At 40.2% G+C, this 25223-nt stretch overlaps 2 protein-coding genes across 2 annotated transcripts in view; both read right to left on the bottom strand.

Moving 5' to 3' along the window:
* Window positions 1-12695, bottom strand: part of sh2b1 (SH2B adaptor protein 1) — a 16046-nt gene extending 3351 nt beyond the window's left edge. Inside the window, exons 1-8 of the mRNA XM_053338141.1 lie at window positions 12545-12695; window positions 7308-9415; window positions 5964-6065; window positions 4823-4914; window positions 4672-4748; window positions 4263-4418; window positions 3833-4044; window positions 2991-3165 (exon numbers count right to left, since the gene is read on the bottom strand). Of these exons, the coding sequence (XP_053194116.1) occupies window positions 2991-3165; window positions 3833-4044; window positions 4263-4418; window positions 4672-4748; window positions 4823-4914; window positions 5964-6065; window positions 7308-9050 (2557 nt within the window). The 5' untranslated portion in view covers window positions 9051-9415; window positions 12545-12695. The remainder of the gene's footprint in view (window positions 1-2990; window positions 3166-3832; window positions 4045-4262; window positions 4419-4671; window positions 4749-4822; window positions 4915-5963; window positions 6066-7307; window positions 9416-12544) is intronic.
* A 4981-nt stretch (window positions 12696-17676) lies between these two features.
* The window catches only part of LOC128378574 (NACHT, LRR and PYD domains-containing protein 14-like), a 51385-nt gene continuing 43838 nt past the window's right edge, over window positions 17677-25223 (bottom strand). The window contains exons 7-13 of the mRNA XM_053338140.1: window positions 24509-24682; window positions 23810-23983; window positions 22682-22855; window positions 21363-21536; window positions 20867-21040; window positions 19221-19394; window positions 17677-17999 (exon numbers count right to left, since the gene is read on the bottom strand). Coding sequence (XP_053194115.1) covers window positions 17993-17999; window positions 19221-19394; window positions 20867-21040; window positions 21363-21536; window positions 22682-22855; window positions 23810-23983; window positions 24509-24682 — 1051 coding nt within the window. The 3' untranslated portion in view covers window positions 17677-17992. The remainder of the gene's footprint in view (window positions 18000-19220; window positions 19395-20866; window positions 21041-21362; window positions 21537-22681; window positions 22856-23809; window positions 23984-24508; window positions 24683-25223) is intronic.

Genomic DNA, 25223 nt, shown 5'->3' with positions numbered 1-25223 from the left:
CCCATTCCTTCCTTCTTTCCTCCCTTCCTTCCTTCTTCCATCCCCCATTCCTTCCTTCCTTCCTTCCTTCCTTCCTCCCTCCACCCCCCCCCGTTCCTTCCTTCCCTCCTTCTTCTTTCCTCCCTTCCTTCCTTTCCTTCTTTCCTTCCGTCAGTCCTTCCTCCATCCCTCCCTCTTTCTTCCTTTCCTTCTTTCCTTCCTCTCTTTTTCCTCACTTCCTTCCTCCATCCCCCTTCCTTCCTTCCTTCCTTCCTTCTTTCCTCCCTTCCTTCCTTCTTCCATCCCCCATTCCTTCCTTCCCTTAACATGCAGATACAATAAAGCTCACAATTAACATTAATGTGCCTTAAAACAACAGACAGGAGTCACATCACTCAAGTTGCATTATGGGAAATGTAGGACACAGATCTTTAGCACCAATATATAAATATCCTCCCTTCCTTCCGTCGGTCCTTCCTCCATCCCTCCCTCTCTCTTTCTTCCCTTCCTTCTTTCCTTCCTCTCTCTTTCCTCACTTCCTCCCTCCCTCCCCCTTCCTTCCTTCCCTCCTTCCTTACTCCCTGCTTTCCTTCCTTCTTTCCTCCCTTCCTTCCTTCCTTCCTCCATCCCCCTTTCTTCCTTCCTTCCTTCCTTCCTCCCTCCCTCCCTCCCTCCCCCTTCCTTCCTTCCCTCCTTCCTTCTTTCCTCCCTTCCTTCCTTCTTCCATTCCCCATTCCTTCCTTCCTTCCTTCCTCCACCCCCCCCGTTCCTTCCTTCCCTCCTTCTTCTTTCCTCCCTTCCTTCCTTTCCTTCTTTCCTTCCGTCAGTCCTTCCTCCATCCCTCCCTCTTTCTTCCTTTCCTTCTTTCCTTCCTCTCTTTTTCCTCACTTCCTTCCTCCATCCCCCTTTCTTCCTTCCTTCCTTCCCTCCTTCCTTCTTTCCTCCCTTCCTTCCTTCTTCCATCCCCCATTCCTTCCTTCCCTTAACATGCAGATACAATAAAGCTCACAATTAACATAAATGTGTCTTAAAACAACAGACAGGAGTCACATCACTCAAGGTGCATTATGGGAAATGTAGGACACAGATCTTTAGCACCAATATAAAAAAAAAACCTACTTCATTTATGTGCAATAGAAAATCATATAAATGGCTTTTATTGTATTTTAAATGTTTCTCTGTAAAGCATTTTATTTATTATTAATATTTTTTTTCATTTGGTTGACTTTTATTTTATATTATTACAGTTGATTTTTACTATATTGTCATTATGGTCTATATCAGAGGTGTCAAACTCATACAGCCAAATTTGATCTCATGTGGGCCGGATCATTAAAAAGATGGAAGGGAGGAAGGAAACAAGGATGGAAAGAAGGGAAAAATGATAGGAAGGGAAGAAAGGAAAAGAAGACAAGGAAGCAAAGAAGGAAGGAAGGAAAAGGGATTAGGAAGCAAAGAAGGAAGGAAGGAAGGAAAGGAAGATGATGGAAAGATGGAAGGAAGGACAGAGGGAAGGAAGGGAGGGAGGGAGGGAGGGAGGGAGGGAGGGAGGGAGGGAGGGAGGAAGGAAGGAAGGAAAAGAAGATGATGGAAAGATGGAAGGAATGAAGGACAGAGGGAAGGAAGGGAGGAAAGAAGGAAGGAAGGGAGGAAGGAAGGAAGGAAGGAAGGAAGGAAGGAAGGAAAAGGGATTAGGAAGCAGAGAAGGAAGGAAGGAAGGAAAGGAAGATGAAGGAAAGATGGAAGGAAGGACGGAGGGAAAGATACAAAGAAGGAAAGAAGACAAGGAAGGAAGGAAGGAAGGAAGGAAGGAAAGGAAAAGAAAATTAAGGAAAAATGGAAGGAAGGAAGGAAGGAAGGAAGGAAGGAAGGAAGGACGGAGGGAAGGAAAGAAGGGAGTAAGGAATGAAGGACAGATGACAGGAGAGTAGGAAGGAAAAGAAGACAGGAAGGAAGGAAAGGAAGAAAGGAAAAGAAGATGAAGGAAAGATGGAAGGAAGGACGGAGGGAAGGAAACAAAGAAGGAAAGAAGACGAGGAAGGAAGGAAGGACAGATGACAGGAGAGTAGGAAGGAAGGAAAGGAAGAAAGGAAAAGAAGATGATGGAAAGATGGAAGGAAGGAAGGACAGAGGGAAGGAAGGAAACAAAGAAGGAAAGAAGGACAGATGACAGGAGAGTAGGAAGGAAAAGAAGACAGGAAGGAAAGTGGGCCGGATTGGACGCCTTGGCGGGCCGGTTCTGGCCCACGGGCCGCATGTTTGACACCCCTGGTCTATATATTGGATATTCACAGGTTGAGTTATAGTGAAGTTATAAACCTGAGCCTGGGTGTAGAACATGTAGTAACTAAACCAGAGGTGTCAAACTCATTTTTATTAAAGGGCCAGAAGGGAAGGAAGGAAAGACAGAAGGAAGGAAGGACAGATGGAAGGAAAAAAGGAAAGAAGGAAGGAAAGAAGGAAGAAAGGGAGGAAGGACAGATGGAAGGAAGAAAGGAAAAAGGAAGGAAAGAAGGAAGAAAGGGAGGAAGGACAAATGGAAGGAAGAAAGGAAAAAGGAAGGAAGGAAGGAAGGACAGATGGAAGGAAAAAAGGAAAGAAAGAAAGAAAGAAAGAAAGAAGGAAGAAAGGGAGGAAGGACAGATGGCAGGAAGAAAGGAAAAAGGAAGGAAGGGAGGGAGGAAGGAAGGAAGAACAGAAGGAAGAAAGGAAGGTAGGAACAAAGAAAGGAAAAAGGGAAGAAAGGAAGGAAGGACAGATGGATGGAAGGAAAAAAGGAAGGAAGGAATGAAGAAAGGAAAAAGGAAGGAAGGAAGGAAGGAAGGAAGAAAGAAAGAAAGAGAGGAAGGACGGAAAGAAGAAAGGAAGGTAGGAAGGACAGATGGAAGGAAGGAAAAGAACACAGGAAGGAAAGTAGGCCGGTTCTGGCCCACGGGCCGCATGTTTGACACCCCTGAACTAAACTGTGTCCTCTCTTGTTCTCGTACTGGTTTTTTTTCGCGGCTCGTTACCTGGCTGGCGAACGGCGGTGGCGCCCACGAAGCTGATGAGCGTGACGTCCGACGCTCCGCCGGACTCCAGCGGGATCGGATGCACCCGGAAGTGCTCCAGCATGTCGAAGATGGACTGGAACCAGAGGTGCTGCACTCGGCACTGACCGTCCTCGTTCAGGGACAGACGCAGGTGCTGCCGGGGGTAAAGAGAGAGGTCAAAGGTCAACCTGGATGATAACACAGAGGTAGAGGAGAGTGGTTCTAGTTCTTTCTGTCTTTTAATATCGCGGAATGAGCAGTGAGTAACTTAGAGCTGCATTCTATCAAAAGGCCACCAGGGGGCGACCGTCTCTATACAAGTCAATGGAGAATTCACCAACTTCTCACTTGATTTCTAACCTCAGTAAACGTTTTCAAAATGTGTTTATGGTCTCAATCGCTAGTTTAAAGCCTTCTTCAATGCAGTATGATGTTCATTTGGGACATTTTGGCCTCCCTGATTTTATATGTGACGATAAAGCAGGGTATGCATTAGGGCGTGGCTACGTCCTGATTGACAGGTTGATTGATCAATGTCCTCGAGACCCAGCCCTCGTAACCATAGCAACCTCCGCCCATGGCTCCGCCTCATGCCCATATAAGTAGAATCCATGTTTTTATTTTTCCCAGCATGCACCTGAAATGTTCAAGATGGCGCTGCCTAGATTAGAAACTATTGGCTTCCGAGCAGCAGTCCACAAACCAATGGGTGACGTCATGGATGTTACGTCCATTTCTTTTATACAGTCTGTGGTTTAAATGTCTGATTATCTTATTTTCAACATTTATTTTATCACTGTCCCATCTTCTCCCAGACTCACCTTGGCCTTGCCCTGGAAGTTAAAGGTGAGGACGTACTCTCCACGCCGCGTCTCGCTCTGGCGAACCAGGAAGACGCCGTGACTCGCCGGGCCTCCGGCCAAAACCAGCTGAGCGGCTTTGAGACGCGACAAGGTGCCGTGAAACCACTGACACTCGCTGAGCGGATGCTCCACCGTCTCCGCCGACGTCACCTCCGAGAACAGGAAGGACCCTGATGGACGGGCGAAAAGGTCAACATGATGCTTTAAAAAAGGTGATAAATGACGTATGTTAGGTTCCTTCCTTCCTCTCTTCCTTTTATCCTTCCTTCCTTACATTTGTCCTTCCTTCCTCCCCTCCATTTTTTTAATGAAAATGAGTTTGACCCTCCTGCTCTAGAGGAGACACAGATATTGATAGTGGATAAAAGGTTAGAGGACTTCCTGTCACCTGTGGCATCCGGCGTCTCGGCGAACGGCGTCCCGAGACTAGCTCCGCCACCGCTGAGGATCCGGCCGTCCGGTTCGTCCAGAGGGGCTCGAGGAGGAAGTTCAGGAGGGAGAGGATCCATCAGAGGGGACGAGCCGCCGATACCTCCATAACACACTGAGGACCAGAGGAGAACACATGAGACCAGAGAGAACCAGAGAGAGAACCAGAGAGAGAACCAGAGAGAACCAGAGAGAACCAGAGAGAGAACCAGAGAGAGAACCAGAGAGAGAACCAGAGAGAGAACCAGAGAGGACCAGAGAGAGAACCAGAGAGAGAACCAGAGAGAGAACCAGAGAGGACCAGAGAGAACCAGAGAGAGAACCAGAGAGAGAACCAGAGAGAACCAGAGAGAACCAGAGAGACTAACCTTGTGATAGACGGTCTACGATCTCTGGCGTCCCGCTGATGTCCAACGGTCCGACACCTTCAGCGTCTTCCTGTTCACTGTTGGGAGAGACGTCTGTTAGAACCTGCTGAGGAACCCGATGAGAACCCCCCCCCCGTCCTCGGTACGGTACCTGAGACAGATGCCGTTCCTGATGTCGCTCAGCCAGGCTCTCATCTGAACGGCGTCGCGTGTCTCGATCACGTACTGCGCCGAGCCCTCCGCCTGATCCAGAGAAACATTAACCACAAACAGTCAGAGTCCAGATGAAGGTTTACACATCAGCTGATCGTTCAAATATAAACTATATCAGACTGATTGACTAGTTGATTGACTAGTTAATTGACTGTTTGATTGACTGATTGATTGATTGACTAGTTGACTGACTGACTGATTGATTGACTGATTGATTGACTAGTTGACTGACTGACTGATTGATTGACTAGTTGATTGACTAGTTGATTGACTGATTGACTAGTTGACTAGTTGATTGACTGACTGATTGATTGACTAGTTGACTGACTGACTGATTGATTGACTAGTTGATTGACTAGTTGATTGACTGATTGACTAGTTGACTAGTTGATTGACTGACTGATTGATTGACTAGTTGACTGATTGACTGACCGATTGATTGACTAGTTGATTGACTGATTGACTAGTTGATTGACTGATTGATTGACTAGTTGACTGATTGACTGACCGATTGATTGACTAGTTGATTGACTGATTGACTAATTGATTGACTGATTGATTGACTAGTTGATTGACTGATTGACTAGTTGATTGACTGATTGATTGACTAGTTGACTAGTTGATTGACTAATTGATTGACTGATTGATTGACTAGTTGATTGACTGATTGACTGACTAGTTGATTGACTGATTGACTAGTTGACTGACTGATTGATTGACTAGTTGATTGATTGATTGACTAGTTGATTGACTGATTGATTGACTAGTTGACTGATTGACTGACTGATTGATTGACTAGTTGATTGACTAGTTGACTGATTGGCTGACTGATTGATTGACTAGTTGATTGACTGATTGATTGACTGATTGATTGACTAGTTGATTGACTGATGGACTAGTTGATTGATTGATTGACTAGTTGATTGACTGATTGACTGATTGATTGACTAGTTGACTGACTGATTGACTGATCGATTGACTGACTGATTGATTGACTGACTGATTGACTGACTGACTAGTTGACTAGTTGATTGACTGACTGATTGACTGATTGATTGATTGACTGACTGATTGATTACCTGCAGCAGGAAGGTGTTCTCCTTGTCGGGGACCTCCAGCGCCGTTGTGCTCCTCACATCCACGATGGAGCAGCAGGGGACAGTCAGCCGGGGCTTCGACGACTGCAGAGACACACGAAGCCAATCAATAACTGATATTTCTCCATCAATACTGTTGATCGATTAATCTGCCAATTTGTCTAAAATGTATCTAAAAAACATAGTGAAGAAACAGCTTTTTTTTGTTTCCTAGAGGCAGTTTTTTTCCTGATTGAAGATATTCACTTTTACCTCCAAAACTATTCTCTTTAAATACTTTTCATTGATTAATTATTTGTAAAACCCCGCAGACAAACTTAATCCCTGCTTTCCTGCCTTCCTTCCTTCTTTCCTCCCTTCCTTCCTTCCTCACTCCCTCCCCTTTCCTTCCTTCCTTTTTTCCTTCCTTCCTTCCGTCGGTCCTTCCTCCATCCCTCCATCTCTCTTTCTTCCCTTCCTTCATTCCTCTCTCTTTCCTCACTTCCTTCCTCCATCCCCTTCTTCCTTCCTTCCTTCCTCCCTCCCTCAATCCCCCTTTCTTCCTTCCTTCCTTCCTCCCTCCCTTCCTTCCTCCCTTCCTTCCCCATTGTTTAAAAAAATTAAACAATGAAACAATGAAACAATTAATTAGTTAACATGATAAATGATAAGAGTTCAATACTACTGAACTTTACATGTATTAAAAAGACTTTACAGAAGAAGACATGGACTGAAACTTTAAAACATCAGTTTGTGTGTGTGTGTGTTTTTTAAGAGGAGATAGAAAAGTGTAATCAAAGTCTTTTTGAACTTTATAATTTCAGACAAAGAATAAATGAGATTTTCTGTCTTTACAGCAAGAAAAACATGAACCACCTGTACAGAGGATTTAAAGACCTATATCATTACACTTCAGTCATTAAACATAAAATAATGATCTTAAAAAGGGCTGCAACTTAAGACTATACACATTACAATCAATTATAATTCCTCTTAATATCAATTATAAGTCGTCATATCTTATTTTGTCTGACTGTTTTCGAAAATTGTCTTACAATACTTAATTGTGAGTAAACTTCATGAGATTTTAGAGAGTTTATAAAATGTAAAACTCATAAATAAAAAAGGAGGAAATCTAGTAAAATGTGAATTAAAATACTATTTATTTTTATAGATTTAAAATTAAATTAGTCTAACGGACTGATTCAGGTTATTTTCTATAAAAAGTCTCGTTTCAGCTGAACTTCCTGACACAAACTGAAGCTACAGTCAGATCATGTTTGCTGATTTATTGTCTGAATGTTTTAATGCTGCCGCCGCCGACATGCTCTGATGATTCACACTTACTTTAGGCGGGATGAAGAACTCCAGGTAGTACTCCTCTCCTCGGTCTCCGCCTTCTCGGTCTCTCTCTCTGAGGACCAGACGACATTTGTGCCAGCGTCCTCCTCTCCACGGCACGTTCCCGCCGCTCGCCAGAGGCTGAACCGGACCTGCCTGGGCCGCGGCGGACGAAGCTGAGGCAGCGTTGTTGTTGTCCGTACCGTGATGCAGGAGGCCGAACGAGAAGCCGGAGAAGCCGTGGCTCCCGCCAAAATCGTCGTTGGATGAGCTTACGCTCACGCCGCCCTCCCGTACCAGCCGGCCCACCTTCCTCGGGGGTCCCGCGGCGGCGGCGCTGCTCGGCGGCAGCGTGGAGGAGGCGGAGTGCGAGCCGGCGGCGGTCGGGGTGAGGACGGGAGGAGGGGATCGCGACAGTCTGAGTTTCTCTAGACGATGGCTCCACTTCTCCTTCTCGCCGCCTTCGCCGTTACTCCGTCGCCGATCTCGAGCAGCCTCGGAAAGAGAGAGAGAGGTGGCGCTGCTCGAGGAGGAGGGGGGCAGAGAGGAGGAGGAGGAGTGGGGGAGGGAAAGGGGCATGGACAAGGACACAGGCATGGAGGAGGTGGGTGTAGGAGGCTGTGTGCCAGAGTTCCTCTTGGAGGAGGGCAGCAGGGCGGCGTCCTGCACGCCCATCGTGTAGCTGTAGCTGGAGGGCAGCTGGCTCTGGGCAGAGTCGCTGGAGGAGCTCCGCCAGTGCAGGATTCCTCTGACACTCCCCCGAACACTACGACCCACACTCCGCAGCGAGAAGCGCTTCTTCAGTTTGTTTTTGGAGGAGTTGGGTGTGCTGTTACCTTTGGAGCCGGGCGGAGGAGTGACAGAGGAAGAAGGAATCTGAGGAGTGTGGGAGGGGTCGGCGCCGTCCGCCTCTGTGGACTCAGCATCCCGCTCATCTGGCTCCACATCCTCCCCAACGGACGCCACCCCGAGCCAGCTGTCCTCCTCTTCCTCAACCGGTGCTTCCCCGTTCCCCGGGGTCATGACCATCATGGCGCCCCTCTCCTCTCGCTTCCCGTTATTATTCCCGCCCACCGAGGAGCAACACGACGACGATGAAGATGGAGGTAGGACTTGGCTGTGGGCGTAAGAATCTTGAAACCGGTCCCCGCTGCGGTTCTCCAGCACGAGCCGCGTCGGCGCCGGTTTGGATGACGAGCCGCGCGCCGTGCCGGTCGGGGGACACGGCAGGACCGGCCCCCCCGACGCCGACAGAGGCGAAACCGCTTCCTCTTCCAGGGAGGTGGCGTCTGACTGGGGCGCCCAGCTCACCATCTCCTCCCTCCCAGAGCCGCAGCTCGGAGGAAGCGCCCCCTCGAGCTCGCTCTGGAAGTGACGGACAAAGCGGTCGGTGAAGCGGCGGCAGAAGGCGGCGGCAGAGTCCGGGGAGTAGTGCGGGTTCTCCAGGAGGAACGCCCGAAAGTGGCGCGCAAAGTCGCCGGCCGCGACGCGCGCGTGGAGCTCACAGAATTCGGTCCAGCTCAGGCATGGCGAGGGGGACGGCGTGGGGGTGTCGGACAGAGAGGACGGGTGAGCCTGGGGGGGAGGGCTCACCAGAGGGGGGAGAGGCGGGGGTCGAGGGGAGAGGGGCAGCAGAGAGGGAGACGGTGGGGAAGGCGACGGGGACGGGGAAGGAGGTAACGGTGAGGAGTTTGCCGCCCGCGGGCTCGGCGGGGTTAAAAGAGAGCCGTTCATTCTCCTGATTGGCATACTTCAAACATACAACGGAGAGCCGAAGTGATTGCACAGCTGGGGCGACTGAGGGGGGGGGCAAACACGGCACATTGGTCTAATCATTTACAAACAGGTGTGAACTCGGCCCCCGTCTAATTAAAGAGTTAAAAAGCTGCAGACCCGCTCATGACGGGGCTTAAAACAGAGGTCGAATATCTGCGACGGCGCCGAACTGATCGCTACATTATTCTGTGGAATTAAATATTTTATCATTTCAACAAGAAAACACGAGTTTCAGGCTTCCAGGAAGTAGAAGAGCGAAGGAGGTGAGATGTGTGAGAGTCGAGAGGTCTGATGCTGCTTCACCGTCTGTCAAACATCCAGAGGAGCGACGACACATCCTGTAAAAACACAGAAAACTAAAATGTAATAATAATAATACTTCACTTAAAGACACAGAAAACTACATTTATTGATACTCTACTTCTTTAAAATAATAAGAACAATAATAATAAAATGTATAGTTGTAATGTATTTAACTTGACTTTATATATTCTACATTTTAACTACTTTTACTATGTATTGATTTTACCATTTAAAAATTATTACTATTATATTTTTCATCATATATTACATTAATGTTCTGTTTTTCTTTCGGGTTAATGTTATTATTTTAACTTTGACCAATGAGTGTAAATATAAGTAATAACACACATATACAGAAACACAGATATACGAGTAAAACTGTTATTACAAAAACAGGATTTCAGTTAATAAATTAAGAAAGTTGATTGGAAATGTGTACAGGACTTGTAATTTATACTATTTTATACTTTTACTCAGCTTCATTTCAGAGGGAGCAGTTGCAGTTTTTACTCCGCTGTATTTATTCAATGCAGGTTTTTACCTGAAAGTGAGTATTTTAATATGTTTAGGATCTGAACAGCACGACAAATCACACCTTAATACATTTATCCAACATTTAGACAGTGGTGGAAGAAGAAGTAAAAGTTACAACACAGTAATGTAAAAATTCTTCATTACAAGTAAAAGTACTGCAGTATTATAGTGATGTAGTATGCAGTATTACAGTAAAAGTACTGCAGTATTATAGTGATGTAGTATGCAGTATTACAGTAAAAGTACTGCAGTATTATAGTGATGTAGTATGCAGTATTACAGTAAAAGTACTGCAGTATTATGAGTGATGTAGTATGCAGTATTACAGTAAAAGTACTGCAGTATTATAGTGATGTAGTAGGTTAGCTAGTTTATACTACTTTATATACAGTTAGCTAGTTTATACTACTTTATATACAGTTAGCTAGTTTATACTACTTTATATACAGTTAGCTAGTTTACACTACTTTATATACAGTTAGCTAGTTTATACTACTTTATATACAGTTAGCTAGTTTATACTACTTTATATACAGTTAGCTAGTTTATACTACTTTATATACAGTTAGCTAGTTTACACTACTTTATATACAGTTAGCTAGTTTACACTACTTTATATACAGTTAGCTAGTTTATACTACTTTATATACAGTTAGCTAGTTTATACTACTTTATATACAGTTAGCTAGTTTATACTACTTTATATACAGTTAGCTAGTTTACATTACTTTATATACAGTTAGCTAGTTTACACTACTTTATATACAGTTAGCTAGTTTATACTACTTTATATACAGTTAGCTAGTTTAGTCCAGTGGTTCCCAACCTAGGGGTGGGGCCCCTCCAAAGGGTCAGCAGATAAATGCGAGGGCTGCTGAGATGATTAATGGGAAAGAAGAAAAAACAAAGTTCTGATTCACAAATGTGTTTTCAGTTTTTGGACTTTTTCTCTAATCTTTGATTTTTGCTGAAATATTGGATCATTTGAACATTTATTGAAATGAAAGCATGTGAGAAGTTTAGAGGGAAGAATCAGTATTTGGTGGAGCTGTTAACAACTCATAGACATCTGAAATGTGAGCCAACTACACACTGCTGACTGGTTTCATCTTTAACAATGTGTTGGATTTTAAAAGCTTGTTATATTTTCCATTGAGTCAAATCTGCATCTGAAAAGTAACTAAAGCTGTTCAATAAATGTAGTGGAGTAGAAAGTACCTCACATGGAAATACTACAGTAAAGTACTAGTACCTCAAACTGTACTACAGTAAAGTATAAGTACCTCAAACTGTACTACAGTAAAGTACTAGTACCTCAAACTGTACTACAGTAAAGTACTAGTACCTCAAACTGTACTACAGTAAAGTACTAGTACCTCTAAATTCTACTTAAGAGTAAACGTACTTAATTACTTTCCACCACTGAGATTTATAGGATGAAACGTTTACGTGAGCTGAGCAGATGTTTGTCTGCTTTACATCAATCTGTTATTTGTACTGTCAGAAATAATCAAATGCTAAATGTGACGAGCTGATGTCTCTAACATGTCAGCGACTGATGATCGATTCCCGTCAGTAAACTAATATAGAAACGTTAAGTTAGACGTGAGTATGAGAGTTTGCATTAACCAGCTTTCTTTAACCCTTAGATGCATAAGTGGGTCAGAAATGCAATATCTTCGTAATGAAAAGTTTTTATCATTTCATATTCCAGCTATTCCCCAAAAAAACATGTTATTGATATCACGCCATTTACATTTTTAACTTACCTTTTATACATTTTACGAAACTCTAGTTTTTGTATTGCTAGCCGAAGCTTCCCTTTGGTTCTTATCAACTGTGACTGTCAGCAATATATATTTTGTGGACCACACAGATTATATATACACATGTTAAGAAAGTGAAAAATTAAAATATTTCAAATATCAAATCATTCTTGTGTTGACCAAAATATAATACAAAAGATTATTCTTAACCAAAAAAACACTGATTCTGACACGGGTTAGTTTTATTCTACTCTATTCTGTTTTATTATATTCTACTGTTTTATTCTACTCTATTCTAATGTGTATTTTATTATACTCTACTCTTTTATTCTACTATTCTCTATTTCATTATACTCTACTGTTTTATTATACTCTATTCTACTGTGTTTTATTATACTCTACTCTTTTATTCTACTTTACTGTTATATTATATTCTACTGTACTGTTTTATTCTACTTTACTGTTTTATTCAATTCTACTCTGTTTTATTCTACTCTACTCGGTTATAATATTCTGTTTCATTATACTCTACTATGTTTTATTCTACTCTATTCTACCATTAACTTCCCATCTCTCTAATTAACACCTTGAAGTTGCTGATATATCTCATTATGTGCTGGTTGTTATAACCTGTCGCTGATATGACCCCCTCCTCCACCTCCTCCACCTCCTCCTCCACCCACACAACACCCCCCATCACCTCTCTCTCTCCCCAAAAAAAACATTGAATCATCACGAAAGTAAAGATTATGTATCGAGCTAAGCTAACCATTAGCCTGCTAGCTCGCTATTAATAACTCGCTGTTAGCTCTCAAAACGTTGCCTCCCAAAAACACACAACAAGCCGCTGCGTGTCTCCTCTACCTGCACGTCACTGTCCGGTGTTTTCCTCCGTGTCTCTGCGGGTGTAACGGGCCGATAGTTGAGCTCTCCTCCGGCCTACACAGCGGGATAATTATGTTGCTAAAGGTTGTTGTTGTTGCTAAATGTGAACATTGCTATGCCTCCTGGACACCCTTCTTCTCGTTCACTGACCCCGTGCTCTCGCGATAGTTGGTAGGCTCGGCTCGTCCCTGACAGCTGCTGTTTGAAACAGAATAGAGTAGAATATATAACAGAATAAAGTAGAATATATATAACAGAATAAAGTAGAATATATAACAGAATAAAGTAGAATATATAACAGAATAAAGTAGAATATAATAGAGTATAATATAACAGTAGAGTAGAATATAATAGACTCTATTAAATAGAGTAGAGTAGAATATAACAGAGTAGAGTAAAGTAGAGTACATGAGATTCCTAGTTCTCAGTGTATGCTTAATATAATTGGCATTGATTTTATGTGTGACCAATGTATCAACAAACACATCAGAAGACGTTTTTATGAGACTTGAGAAAAAGTTTTTGAAATTCTCACTTTAAAGACATGAATTAGCAAAGAGTGTGGCTTGTTCCCTTTCATTTTTTTTTTATGTTAAACTAACTTCGAGAACTATATCTAAAATATTACACAACACCTATCCAACATATGTATAAGGTATAAGAGTCAGTGATAAATAAGGGTTGGCAATATGAGCAATTCAAAAATATGTTAAAAACTAGTTTTAAAATCAGGTTTGTTAAAATGACTGAATGCTCCTGAAAATGTCAAATGGTGTAACCACAAAAGAATGATAAATATTAAATATTATATATATATAAATGTAAATATAAAAACAAGAAGTAATGGTCACTGAGGATCATGGGTAGGCTAATGTAGCCACTCCCGCTATTGTCCAAAACAGCAAAAACAAAACATATTTCTCACAATCGAAAGGTGAAATAATTAAAACCAGTGGTTCTAACATTCATCCAGCATTTCACTGAGTTATCAACGACACTTTCTGGTTTTTGTGTTAAGAAATGTTGAGGATATAAATAAAGTTGTCACTGAATTATCCGGTCTTCCTGGGACTGATAGAGACACAACAGGGATACAATATCCTGGTTAAATGTTGAATAATATAACGGTAATATTTTCAAAGTACTATATATTATATTCATGGATCCGGGGACACAAATCAAGAGATAAAATTTTGTGCCTATTTTACAAACTGCCATGAGACTTGGTGCACAGGTACACTGGTCGCTTGTGTTTCTGCATGTATTTAAATATAGAGAATGAGAACAGCTTGAGTTTTTATTTAGTTTTCATTTTTATTTCTACTACTAGTTTAAGTCTTAGTTCTCATTAACTATAATAACCCTGCTTTCTACTCCACTATATTTATTTGACAGCTTGAATTACTTTTCAGATGCTTGCATGGGTTTCCTCCCATTGTCAAACCAAAGCACTGATATAGAACTGGAGATGGTCCCTGCACAGCAGCTGCCCACTGCTCCTATACTTAGGATGGGTTAAATGTAGAGACTGAATTTCACTGTACAACTGTATGTGTGACAAATTAAGTATCTTTACCTTAAAATACAAAAAGATCAGCAGTGTGTAGTCGGCTCACATTTCAGATGTCTATGAGTTGTTAATAGCTCCACCAAATAGTGAGGTAAAGAGGTTTTCCTCTCTGTAATCATTCCTCCTGTTTATACTGAGCTTCATCAGTGTGAGTTAGTCATATCAAGTGATATCTGACACATTTACAGTGTTTTTAGCATCATATCTCCTCTTAGTGTTTCCTGTTTCTCTGTGGTGGAAGTATAGGAACAAAAAGACTTTGCTACTAAAAACACTGTAACGATAAAACATGGAAGATGAAGATTTGACTCATTTGGACGCTGAAGCTTCATATTAGCTTCACATCAACTTTTAAATCCATGTTTCCACAGAAGGAGGACTGTGGATTTAGTCCTCCATCACTTCCTGTTAACATGATGAAGGATCTAATGCTCAGTATGAACAGGAGGAATCATTACACATAAACACACGTCATGCTCATTTGGGCTCCTGACTGTTGGTTTAAGACACAGCTGTTCAGTATAAACCTCATTAACAAACTAATCATTTTTATAAACAAAATAAACATATTCTCTTTAAACTGATAGTGCCTTCTATAGTTAATGCGACAATTTAAATCATATTTCATCTCATTTAACATTAACATTCAACTGGCTTTCCAGTACTTTTACCCTATAATACTTTAACAACAGGTTAATCCTAGGACATAACTGCACTGTCAAATATATGTAAATAATAGAAATGATGAAACCAAATCAGTTATATAACAAAAACATCTCTACAAATATTCATCTTCTCCCTGACACCAAATCAGTCTGTTATCAACCAGCATCACTCGCCAGCTTTTATTTTTTTTAAATGGTGCCACAAACGACCACAAACAAAAAATCGTTTCTATAGCTCATTGTATATATAAATAATTATAATTTTAGCTTCACATTGTTGCATCTTGCAGTTAAAGCTATAGCTTAGATGCTAGTTTGCAAAATACACTCACACTGACGTCCGAACTCGGTCTTTGAGCACTTTTAAAGCTCACAAATCTAGCAGAATGCTTCTCTAACATCTAGGCAGCATGTTGACCCACATTTAGTAGTTTTACACCACATTTTACGTACCTGTGGAGCAGTAAGAAACACACACGAGTTTATCAGTATGTGACCAACTCAAGCTCCATTATATGCTATCTCTGATTAGACTAACACGACTTCAGTTGGATGTTTCTTTCTGAATGCTGAATCTAGTAGCACAGTGACACCTACTGTCAGAAAAAGGAATTACAACAATTTAAACTGAACGTAATATCGGAGAGTCTATCCTTAAACAGTAGCTTAGTTATTCGTGTTTTTAAAATTAAACAGTTTCTAATAATTTCTAATAGAGGCCTTTTCCCACTTTACTTTAAGAAAGTAAAGGATAATGTTGTCAGGTGTGAAATATGTGGAGTTGAGCTATCGGACATGACGCTAATCACCAAACTAGCCTTACGTCTCTCATTGCTAATATGATTGCAAAGGATATGCTCAGCGTTGGGGAGAAAAAAGTCCATGCTGTTATATTTTCAGGGGTCTGTAAGATTTTTTCTTTTAATTAATTCTGTAAAGAAATGAAGGCTGATTATCATATTTTTTTTACATTCAAATTTGTGGAGTCCAAGCGTGTTGTTTGTTGTAAATATTGAAAGTTATTTTTGACACTTTATCTATTTAACTCTTGTGAATGTCGGTATGCGGCACCCACTGGTTACCCGACCATGAAAAAATAGGCTCATTCACACCCCTAAAGTAAACTCCTCCTCCCCAAAACATGAATTAGTAACTATTTGACAATCAAATAATCATTTTAATAGCTTTAAAGCAAAACAAAAAAGCCCATATATTCAACTATTTCAGCTTCTCAAATGTGAGAATTTGCAGCTTTTCTGTATCATACATGAAAGAAAAATTCATGTTTGGATTTTTTTGACAGCTGATCAGATCAAACGAGACATTTGTAGACATTTCTGAATTTTAAGAAATTCTAACAGATATTTTCAGATTTTTTTATAGACAAATTGAGAGAATCATTGGCAGATTAATCAATAATAACCTGTCCTCTGTGTCCTATATATTTTAGCAAGAAATTTGTATGTTATTGTACATTTAATATTTTAGACTAAATAAATATGTGTATGTGCAGTGGGTTTTATAGGGTTATTGCCCAGTGCCACAGTGAGTTAAATGTTCATGAAGTTTAACAAGGAAACTGTTGGTGTGTCTGCTGGTGTTGGTGTACAGAGGGGAGAAGGTGGAGCAGGTCATGTCCAGGGTCTGAAGGGTGTGCAGTGATTTTCCTGCCCGTTTCCTGACTCTGGAGGTGAACAGGTCCTGGGTGCTCGTCTGCAGGCCTGACTGTCTGTTGTAGTCTGATCCTGTCCTCCTAACCCTAAGCCAGACCTTTAGGATGATAAATGGATGTTTCGATTTAATAAAATGAAAAATAATTCAAGTGAAATCAAAATAAAACGTCATTGATTATAGATTAAGAGTTTGGCTTGTCTTTGTGTTCCTGCTGCTTCCTTTTTTCCTCCACAGTCACACACTGCAGGACTGTAACTCAGCTGCAGCATCAACTACTGTCAAAAAAGTATTTCTACACTGTGCTACTACTTGGAGTTTGTGTATTCCCTCCTGCGCCGACTGTAGGTGAGTGTTTTGTCCAGCAGGTGTCGCTGCTGCGTCAAACATGTTGATAAATTATGTTTTTAGTCTCAGTCAGTTTATCAGATAAGAGCATGTTTACGATTTATTTTTACATCCAGCCTGCAAATTAAAGATTTTTAATTTAATTTCCAAGAAAAACCAGTTTGACTCACCACCAATTAAACTCTAATGATAATAAATAATAATAACAACAATAATACAAACAAATTGTTTTAGTTATTATTGATTATTAAATAACAAGAGAGACTAAAATGAATAGTCATGTTTAATCTTTATTGAAGTAAATGAACCAGAACAAGGACACAGAGTCATAAATGTGAAGCAACAAACATTCTTACATATTAAATGGTTTGATCCATCGTCCATATTTCACTCAACACTAAATTCTTTGATCAGTCCAGTTTCATTCAGATAATGGATTAGACTCCCTAACCTGATGGTAAATACATTCTTTACATTCAAGCTTCCTGATTTCTCTCTTTTTAATGGATTTTAGTTCTCCAGAGTATTTATGGCAGTGAAACATTACAGGCTCCACTGATTCCTCTATTTGACAGAGGTCACATGATCCTGATGGATGTTTGTTTCACACATCAAACTACTAGCTTACTCAATATTCTTCGATGTGTGTGAGGGGAGGGGGCTATGCTGTATGATGTACTTTATTTTTTAACCACTGCCTGATCAGGAAAGTGAGGTGCTAGATTTATTAACCTGACATGGTGTTTTAGTTGCTTCTGGCAATCACGCTTTGTCTTCTACCAGAAGTTAACTTGGGGTGTAGCTGAAAGAGGAACTGGACAGTGGAAGAGAAGACGTTCTTCATGGAGACGGTTTACATGTGTCTGTACAATATTCACAAGATGCAGCATTATTACAGGCTGTGAAACCAGCAATTTCAACCAGATAAGTCAGATGACGGTTGATAAATATGAGCCCAGGCTCACAGTCTGACTTATAACACCTGCTCATGTAGAACAAATCTGTAAATTGCTGACTTAAGCAAAATCCAGATATGAATGTTCAGTTTGTAGTCAGTTAAGAGACTTAAGTGAAGATGACAAAATCCAGATCCAGACTCCAGATGGATCATCAGGATCCAGCTGATCCTCTCTCAACACTCCTGGATGTTCACTCTCACTCTGACAGAGATCATCACCAGCTGATGAGAGAAGAAGAAAGAACAGAGGAGATAAATTAGTGTTTAGTGAGACTCACTTGATCAGCTGTCAGTCAGTGATGCAGCACATCCAGTATAAAGAGCAGCAGGGACTTCAGTCCTGTTCAGACCAGAAGTGGAACAGCTGTGCAGCGTAGCTTGCTTCCTTTCAGCTCTCATGTTAACGTGTTGGAGTGAACACACTGAGCTCCAAGCTCACACACCTGCACACACTTTTACTATCAAGTGTGTTTCCTCTGCAGGTTTCACTCAAGTACACAGAGGAAATAAAGTGCTGAGAGTCATGAACACATCATTACTGCAGAAACAGAGACATTACTCATCAGTTTACTGATGGATTTACTGCGGATACATGTCAACTCTTCGAATCCTGCACCAAGTGGTCTTATCCTGCATGTCATTCCCCCTCTCTCTGCCTCCTGTTTCCTGTCTATCTCTACTATCCTGTCCATTAAAGGCAAAAAAAGCCCGAAAAAAATATACTTAAAAAAAAACATTAGTAAAGTGATGTAGATCAGATTTGATGGTGTGACAGTTTGATCAAGTGTGTTTCCTCTGCAGATTTCACTCAAGCACACAGAGGAAATAAAGTGCTGAGAGTCATGAACACATCATTACTGCAGAAACAGACATTACTCATCAGTTTACTGATGGATTTACTGCTGATACATGTCAACTCTTCGAATCCTGCACCAAGTGGTCTTATCCTGCATGTCATTCCCCCTCTCTCTGCCTCCTGTTTCCTGTCTATCTCTACTATCCTGTCCATTAAAGGCAAAAAAAAGCCAGAAAAAAATATACTTTAAAAAAAACATTAGTAAAGTGATGTAGATCAGATTTGATGGTGTGACAGTTTGATGATGAAGACCACTGTCTCTATACATGCTGTAAGGCTGTCAGCTGTAATCCAGCTTTATTTCCTGCAGACATCAACTCAACAACAACAGTCGTCTTCACATCAACTCAAACACATGATCACGACAAGCTTCTGGCTCATCTGATTGGCTGACTGTTCTCTCTCTTGCTGTGTCTTTCTGTCCAATCCTGAAGCCTGTCACCATTCTCCTCTCACAGCTTCACTGAGGAAAGCAGCACTGAGAAGTTTGGAGCTTCACCAGGAAATACTGGATTTTTGCTTTCATACTGACTGTTTGATACAAAATTGCTGAAACCAGCACAGACTGACTCCAACTCTCTACTGACCTCAGAAACTCCAGTCTGCAGCATGGACTCTTCTTAAGATCCGACAGCAGCTTCACATCTAAATCCTTCAGGTTGTTTCCACTCAGCTCCAGCTCTCTCAGATGGGAGGGGTTGCACTTCAGAGCTGCAGCCAGAGAAGCACAGCTGATCTTTGATAAACTGCAGCCAACCAATCTGAATAAAGAATAAAAGATCACTTTAAAAGACAAAATTCATTGATTGAAATCATTCATTGTTTCATGTTGTTTCAACATTTCATTATCTGTTCAGAGCTGAAGGAGGTTTAGAAAGTAGAAGTTTAGAAAATGGAAACTCCATCAACAGGATGTAGGTTAAAAACTGTCAAATACAAAGTGAAAAAAGCTTTTATTAATATTAATAACCTCCTTAACTCTGCAGCTCCACCACTGACCCAATCTATACAAACTAGTGTTGTGCAGACAAAAACTATTAAAAATGTAAAAATACTAAAAAAAAATAAGACATATATTTTTAGGCCTATAAGTGCAAAACAGATTAGCAAGAAAAATAAAAGACCTACATCACTTGCAGGGGGGGATAGTAACATGTTACAAATAATACAAGTAATAAAGTTGTTTTAAAGGAATGAGTACTTTTCATGTTTCTTTTTTAAACTGTACTTCTAATCTCTACTGAGCAGTACATTTTTTGAGCCAATAATCTACTTTTTACTTTGCTACATTTGCCATTTATAACTTTATTACAACTAGTCTGCTGTAAATGTGGGGACAGAGTGTAGACTGTGGTAAATTCTATTGCCCTGTTACTGCAGTAATTACAGTAGCCCTTTTGCATTGCCATTAGGCTACCATAATTACTATAATACCAGCTACCTGGAAGAAAAATAAGCTCCATGTCTTTTTATCACAATGATATTTTATATGTGTAACCTTAATCTTTGATGTTATAATAATGACATTAACTTATCTTGTAGCTAGTAGTCTGTTGGGCTCTTAAACTGGAGTACAATAGAAAAAAGTTAACCTGTAATGCCAAATTCAACATTAAGGTCATTAAATTTGTCTGCTTTGGGAGTTGGGACAGATAGGAGAATGGAAAAGGAGAAAAGTAGATGAGGAAAAGTGAGGTTGGGAGGGAGAAATGGAGAGAGAGTGGGAGACTGTTTATAACTCAGTTGTATAGGCTATCTTTATTTGTTTGATTAGCCTACCAGCTCTACTTCATTAATTTAACAAGTGCTGTTTTTTCATTATTTTATACTGGCCCCCACAGCTAAAATATATCAAAATGTTGTAATTCATTAACCAGGTAGTGTTTTACTTTTACTTGAGTCATTTTAAATGGGAGTATATGTACTTCAGTATTGATTTTCAGTACTCTACCCACCACTGATCACTTCAGGGCTTCATCATTATGCACACTTACAAAAACATGAATGGTGTGAGTGCACATGTACACTTGTTTACTGAGTACAGGCATAATGCAAAGATCCATCTCTGGATTTCAAGAATTGATTACTGATCATTCAATTAAGAATTGCAATTAAGTGGGACATCTATAGAAAGTAGATTTTCCCATTAAGATATTGGGTGTCGATCAGCATATCAGCTTTATGTCTGCAGTTTATATTAATGTCAACGCAGAAGTAAAAAATGGTGTCTGACCTCAGAGTCTCCAGTCTACAGTCTAGACGCTTCAGAAAATCACACAGAAGCTCCACGTCTGAATCCTGCAGCTTGTTGTAGCTCAGAGTCAGCCATCTCAGATGGGAGGGGTTGCACTTCAGAGCTGACACCAGAGAAGCAAAGCTGGTCTCTGACAAACTGCAGTCATACAATCTGAATAAAAGATGAACTGTGTAGATTAAAATCCATTCATAATTTATAATCCAATCAGATGTGTTCAGGTTTTAAATGTGTAGTTCAACATTACTATGTCCTTATCAATTAGCATTTCTCTAAAATGAGCAGTGACTTTGTCATTGTGTTATTGTGGATCATCATAATGTCAGCCTTCTACAGACGTCATCCAAATGTCACCACAACATTAACTTCATGGATGTAGTTATTGTACATACATAAATTAGGTCCAGTTGTTAAACATTAAGATAAACAATAGTAGATAAGACAGACAGTACAGACAGTCAGTCAGTGAACTTACAGCAGTTTTTTCAGTCTACAGTCTGGACTTTTCAAAAGATCAGACAGCAGCTCCAAATCTGAGTCCTGCAGCTTGTTGTAGCTCAGATCCAGCTCTCTCAGATGGGAGGGGTTGCACTTCAGAGCTGAGACCAGAGAAACACAGCTGGTCTCTGACAAACTGCAGCTCCTCAATCTGAATAAAGAATAAATGATGTAGATCAAAATCCATTTATAATCTAATCAGATGTGTTCAGGTTTTAAATGTGTAGTTCAACATTACTATGTCAATGAGCTTTTCTCTAAAATCAGCAGAGTGACTTTGTCATTGTGAAAATGGCAAGTAATTCCTTGAATTATAATTAGACGGTTTATGTGCAGTTCTGGTTAGTAAGTGTATATTTGGACTACTTACACACTTACATTTGGACATTTTGTCAGTCCGATATTGTCTGGCACACTTTTTCTCTGTGTTTAATCACAGCAGACGCATTTCCCTTTTAACATATATGTTTCACCTCCTCATAAGTTTCCGTGAGCTGTTGCTCACTTGGTGAGAAGTGTGCAGCACTGTTCCATTTCAGCATCAGTAAATCTGTGATCGATTGGATGGTCTGTTTAGGAAAGCCGTGAATGCGCATTTATTTGAATTACTTAAACCTGGCTTGCCCTAGGCACATATCCTCATCCTGGCAAATGTGCAACAGATTAAGCCAGGATGAACTGATGAGACCAGGTCAAACCTCACTTTTTCAAGTTATCCTGGCTTTATAAATTCTGCTTTTTTTTTTAAACCTTTATTTATTCAGGGAAAATTCACTGAGAGCAATGCTCTCTTTTCCAAGAACGACCTGGTCACATTCACAGTTACACACATTCACACCTGGAAGCTGTCCACCACAACCACAGTCTGATCTGTTGGCCACTGAGCAGCTCCACTGGAGCAGGTGGGATTTTTAGTGCCTTACTCAAGGTCAAGTGATGGTAATGAGGGAGGGGAAAGTGTTCCTTCTTCACTTTCCAAACCAGATTCCTCTTGCGGCTCGGGGAATTTAACCGCAAACCCTCCGGTCATAAGCTCGCTTCTCTAAGCTTTAGGCGACCAAAATCATAATCATTAATTTACTTTAACAACTAACAGTCAATGTTTTCTACAGTTTCTTTAAAAATCAGTCATCTCTTATAACTAAGTTGTTCAGTAAAATACTGAAAATATAGAAAAATTAACTTAATGGATGTAAGTTAGGTATGTACATAAACTAGGTTCAGTTGTTAAACATTAAGATTGTAAAGTATTATTATTATATATTATTATTGTATAGTAACAGACAGTAAACTGACCTCAGTCTCTCCAGTCTACAGTCTAGACTCTTCAGCAAATCACACAGCAGCTCCACGTCTGAATCCTGCAGCTTGTTGTGACCCAGATCCAGCTCTCTCAGATGGGAGGGGTTGTACTTCAGAGCTGAGACCAGAGAAGCACAGCTGATCTCTGACAAACCGCAACGATACAATCTGAAGAAAGAATAAATTATGTAGATTAAAATCCATTTATAATACACTCAGATGTGATCAGGTTTTAAATGTGTAGTTCAACATTACTATATCCTCATTAGGGCTGGGTATTGTCAATGATTTCCTGAATCGATTCAATTCCGATTCACAGGGTCCAAAAAATGCACATAAAGATTATGGATAAGCATGTCAGTTCAAATACAAGACAAAGTTGTAAACTCTCAAATTATAATTATTTTAAATTTCATGCTTCCATCTATTCTCTCTGAAAAAAATTGATTCACAGAATTTTGAATCAAGATCGAATTTTTAAATAGAAAATCGATATTAGTTGATGCATCGATTTTTTGGACACACCCCTAGTCCTCATCAATGAGCTTTTCTCTAAAATGAGCAGAGTGACTTTGTCATTGTGTTATTGTGGATCATCATAATGTCAGCCTTCATGAGACATCATGCAAATGTCACCATAACATCCAGAAACATATTTATTTCAACACTGAGTCATAAAAATACTTATAATACCTGTATTGATCTATGTGTGCGTGTGTGTCGATAGAGTAAAGAAGCAACAAATGGTTGGTTTATCATTTTGTATGTGTGTGTTCTGAAGGATCAATATATCAATATCAATGATCAGACATTATTCATTAAAACACAATAAAGAATATAATAAAGAAATATTTATCCTTTAAATAAAGTTTCAAACAGATATTAGTTGAGAGGATCTTCTGTATACAGATGTGACTCTTTACCAAATTTATAAACATCTTTAACGACTAAGAGTGAAAATGTTTATATAGTTTCTTTAAAAATCAGTAATCTTTTATAACTACACATTAAACTGTAAAAACTGAAAATATAGAAAAAAAACAATTTCATAGATGTACATAAACTTTGTTCAGTTGTTAAACATTAAGATCAACAATAGTAACAGACAGTCAGTGACCTGACCTCAGACTCTCCAGTATGCAGTCGGGACTCTTCAGAAAACTACACAGTAGCTCCACGTCTGAATCCTGCAGCTTGTTGTATCTCAGATCCAGATCTCTCACATGGGAGGGGTTGGCCTTCAGAGCTGAGACCAAAGGAGCACAGCTGGTCTCTGATGAACTGCAGTCCTCCAATCTGAATAAAGAATAAATGATGTTGATTAAAATCCATTCCTAGTCCAATCAGATGTGTTCAGGTTTTATATGTGTAGATCAACATTACTATGTCCTCATCAATGAGATTTATCTAAAATCAGCAGTGACTTTGTCATTGTGTTATTGTGAATAATCATAATGTCAGCCTTCTACAGACGTCATCTAAATGTTACCACAACATTCAGACACATATTCATGTCAACACTGAGTCATAAAAATACTTTACAACACCGACATTAAACTGTGTGTGTGTGTGTGTGTGTGTGTGTGTGTGTGTGTGTGTGTGTGTGTGTGTGTGTGTGTGTGTGTGTGTTCTGTCCTTCTGAAAGATATTATATAGTTTACAGATTGTTTATAACTATGGACTAATCTGTACAGTAAAAAAATACATAAATATAGAAAAAAGAATACTAACTTAATGGATATACGTTATGTATGTACATAAATTAGGTTCAGTTGTTAAAAATTAAGATCAACAATAGTAACAGACAGTCAGTGAACTTACATCAAAGTCTCCAGACTGCAGTCTGGACTCTCCTTAAGATCAGACAGTAGCTTCACGTCTGAATCCTGCAGCTTGTTGTTACTCAGATCCAGCACTCTCAGATGGGAGGGTTTGGCCTTCAGAGCTGAGGCCAGAGAAGCACAGCTGTTCTTTGACAAACTGCAGCCACACAATCTGAATAAAGAATAAATGATGTAGATTAAAATCCATTTATAATATCAATCAGATGTGTTCAGGTTTTAAATTTGTAGATCAACATCACTATGTCTGAATCTATTAAATCAGCTCTTCTTCCTGTATTTGGTAGTTTAGTAGGTGTGTGTAATTAAAACATTTTGGCAGTAATCATTCCTCCTGTCCATACTGACTGTGAAGTGGTGTCTTCCTAACACAGCTACACTGTAGGAAATTACAGCTGAAGCTAATGACTCTTTGACAGTCTGGTAGACTTGATTTATCTGACTCAAAGTTTCAAAATATTTAGTAAAAATGCCCTCTTTGAGTTTGGATCCCTCTCCACTGCAGCTCGGCAAGGAAACACTGAATAAACACAAACATACTTGATAACTCAGACTGCTGAAGCCTCATATTAGTTTAAACTCTGGAAGTCATTTTTACACAGAACAAGACTGTGGATTTTAAATAGCTGAAAATACCCTGAAAATCTATGAACCAAACACCTGAAACTTCAGTGAAGGATTTTAATTGAATATAT

The sequence above is a fragment of the Scomber japonicus genome, chromosome 18, assembly GCF_027409825.1.
Source record: "Scomber japonicus isolate fScoJap1 chromosome 18, fScoJap1.pri, whole genome shotgun sequence".
Lineage (NCBI taxonomy): Eukaryota > Metazoa > Chordata > Actinopteri > Scombriformes > Scombridae > Scomber > Scomber japonicus.
Note: the sequence above shows the minus strand (reverse complement) of the source record. Positions and strands in the feature narration are given on the sequence as shown.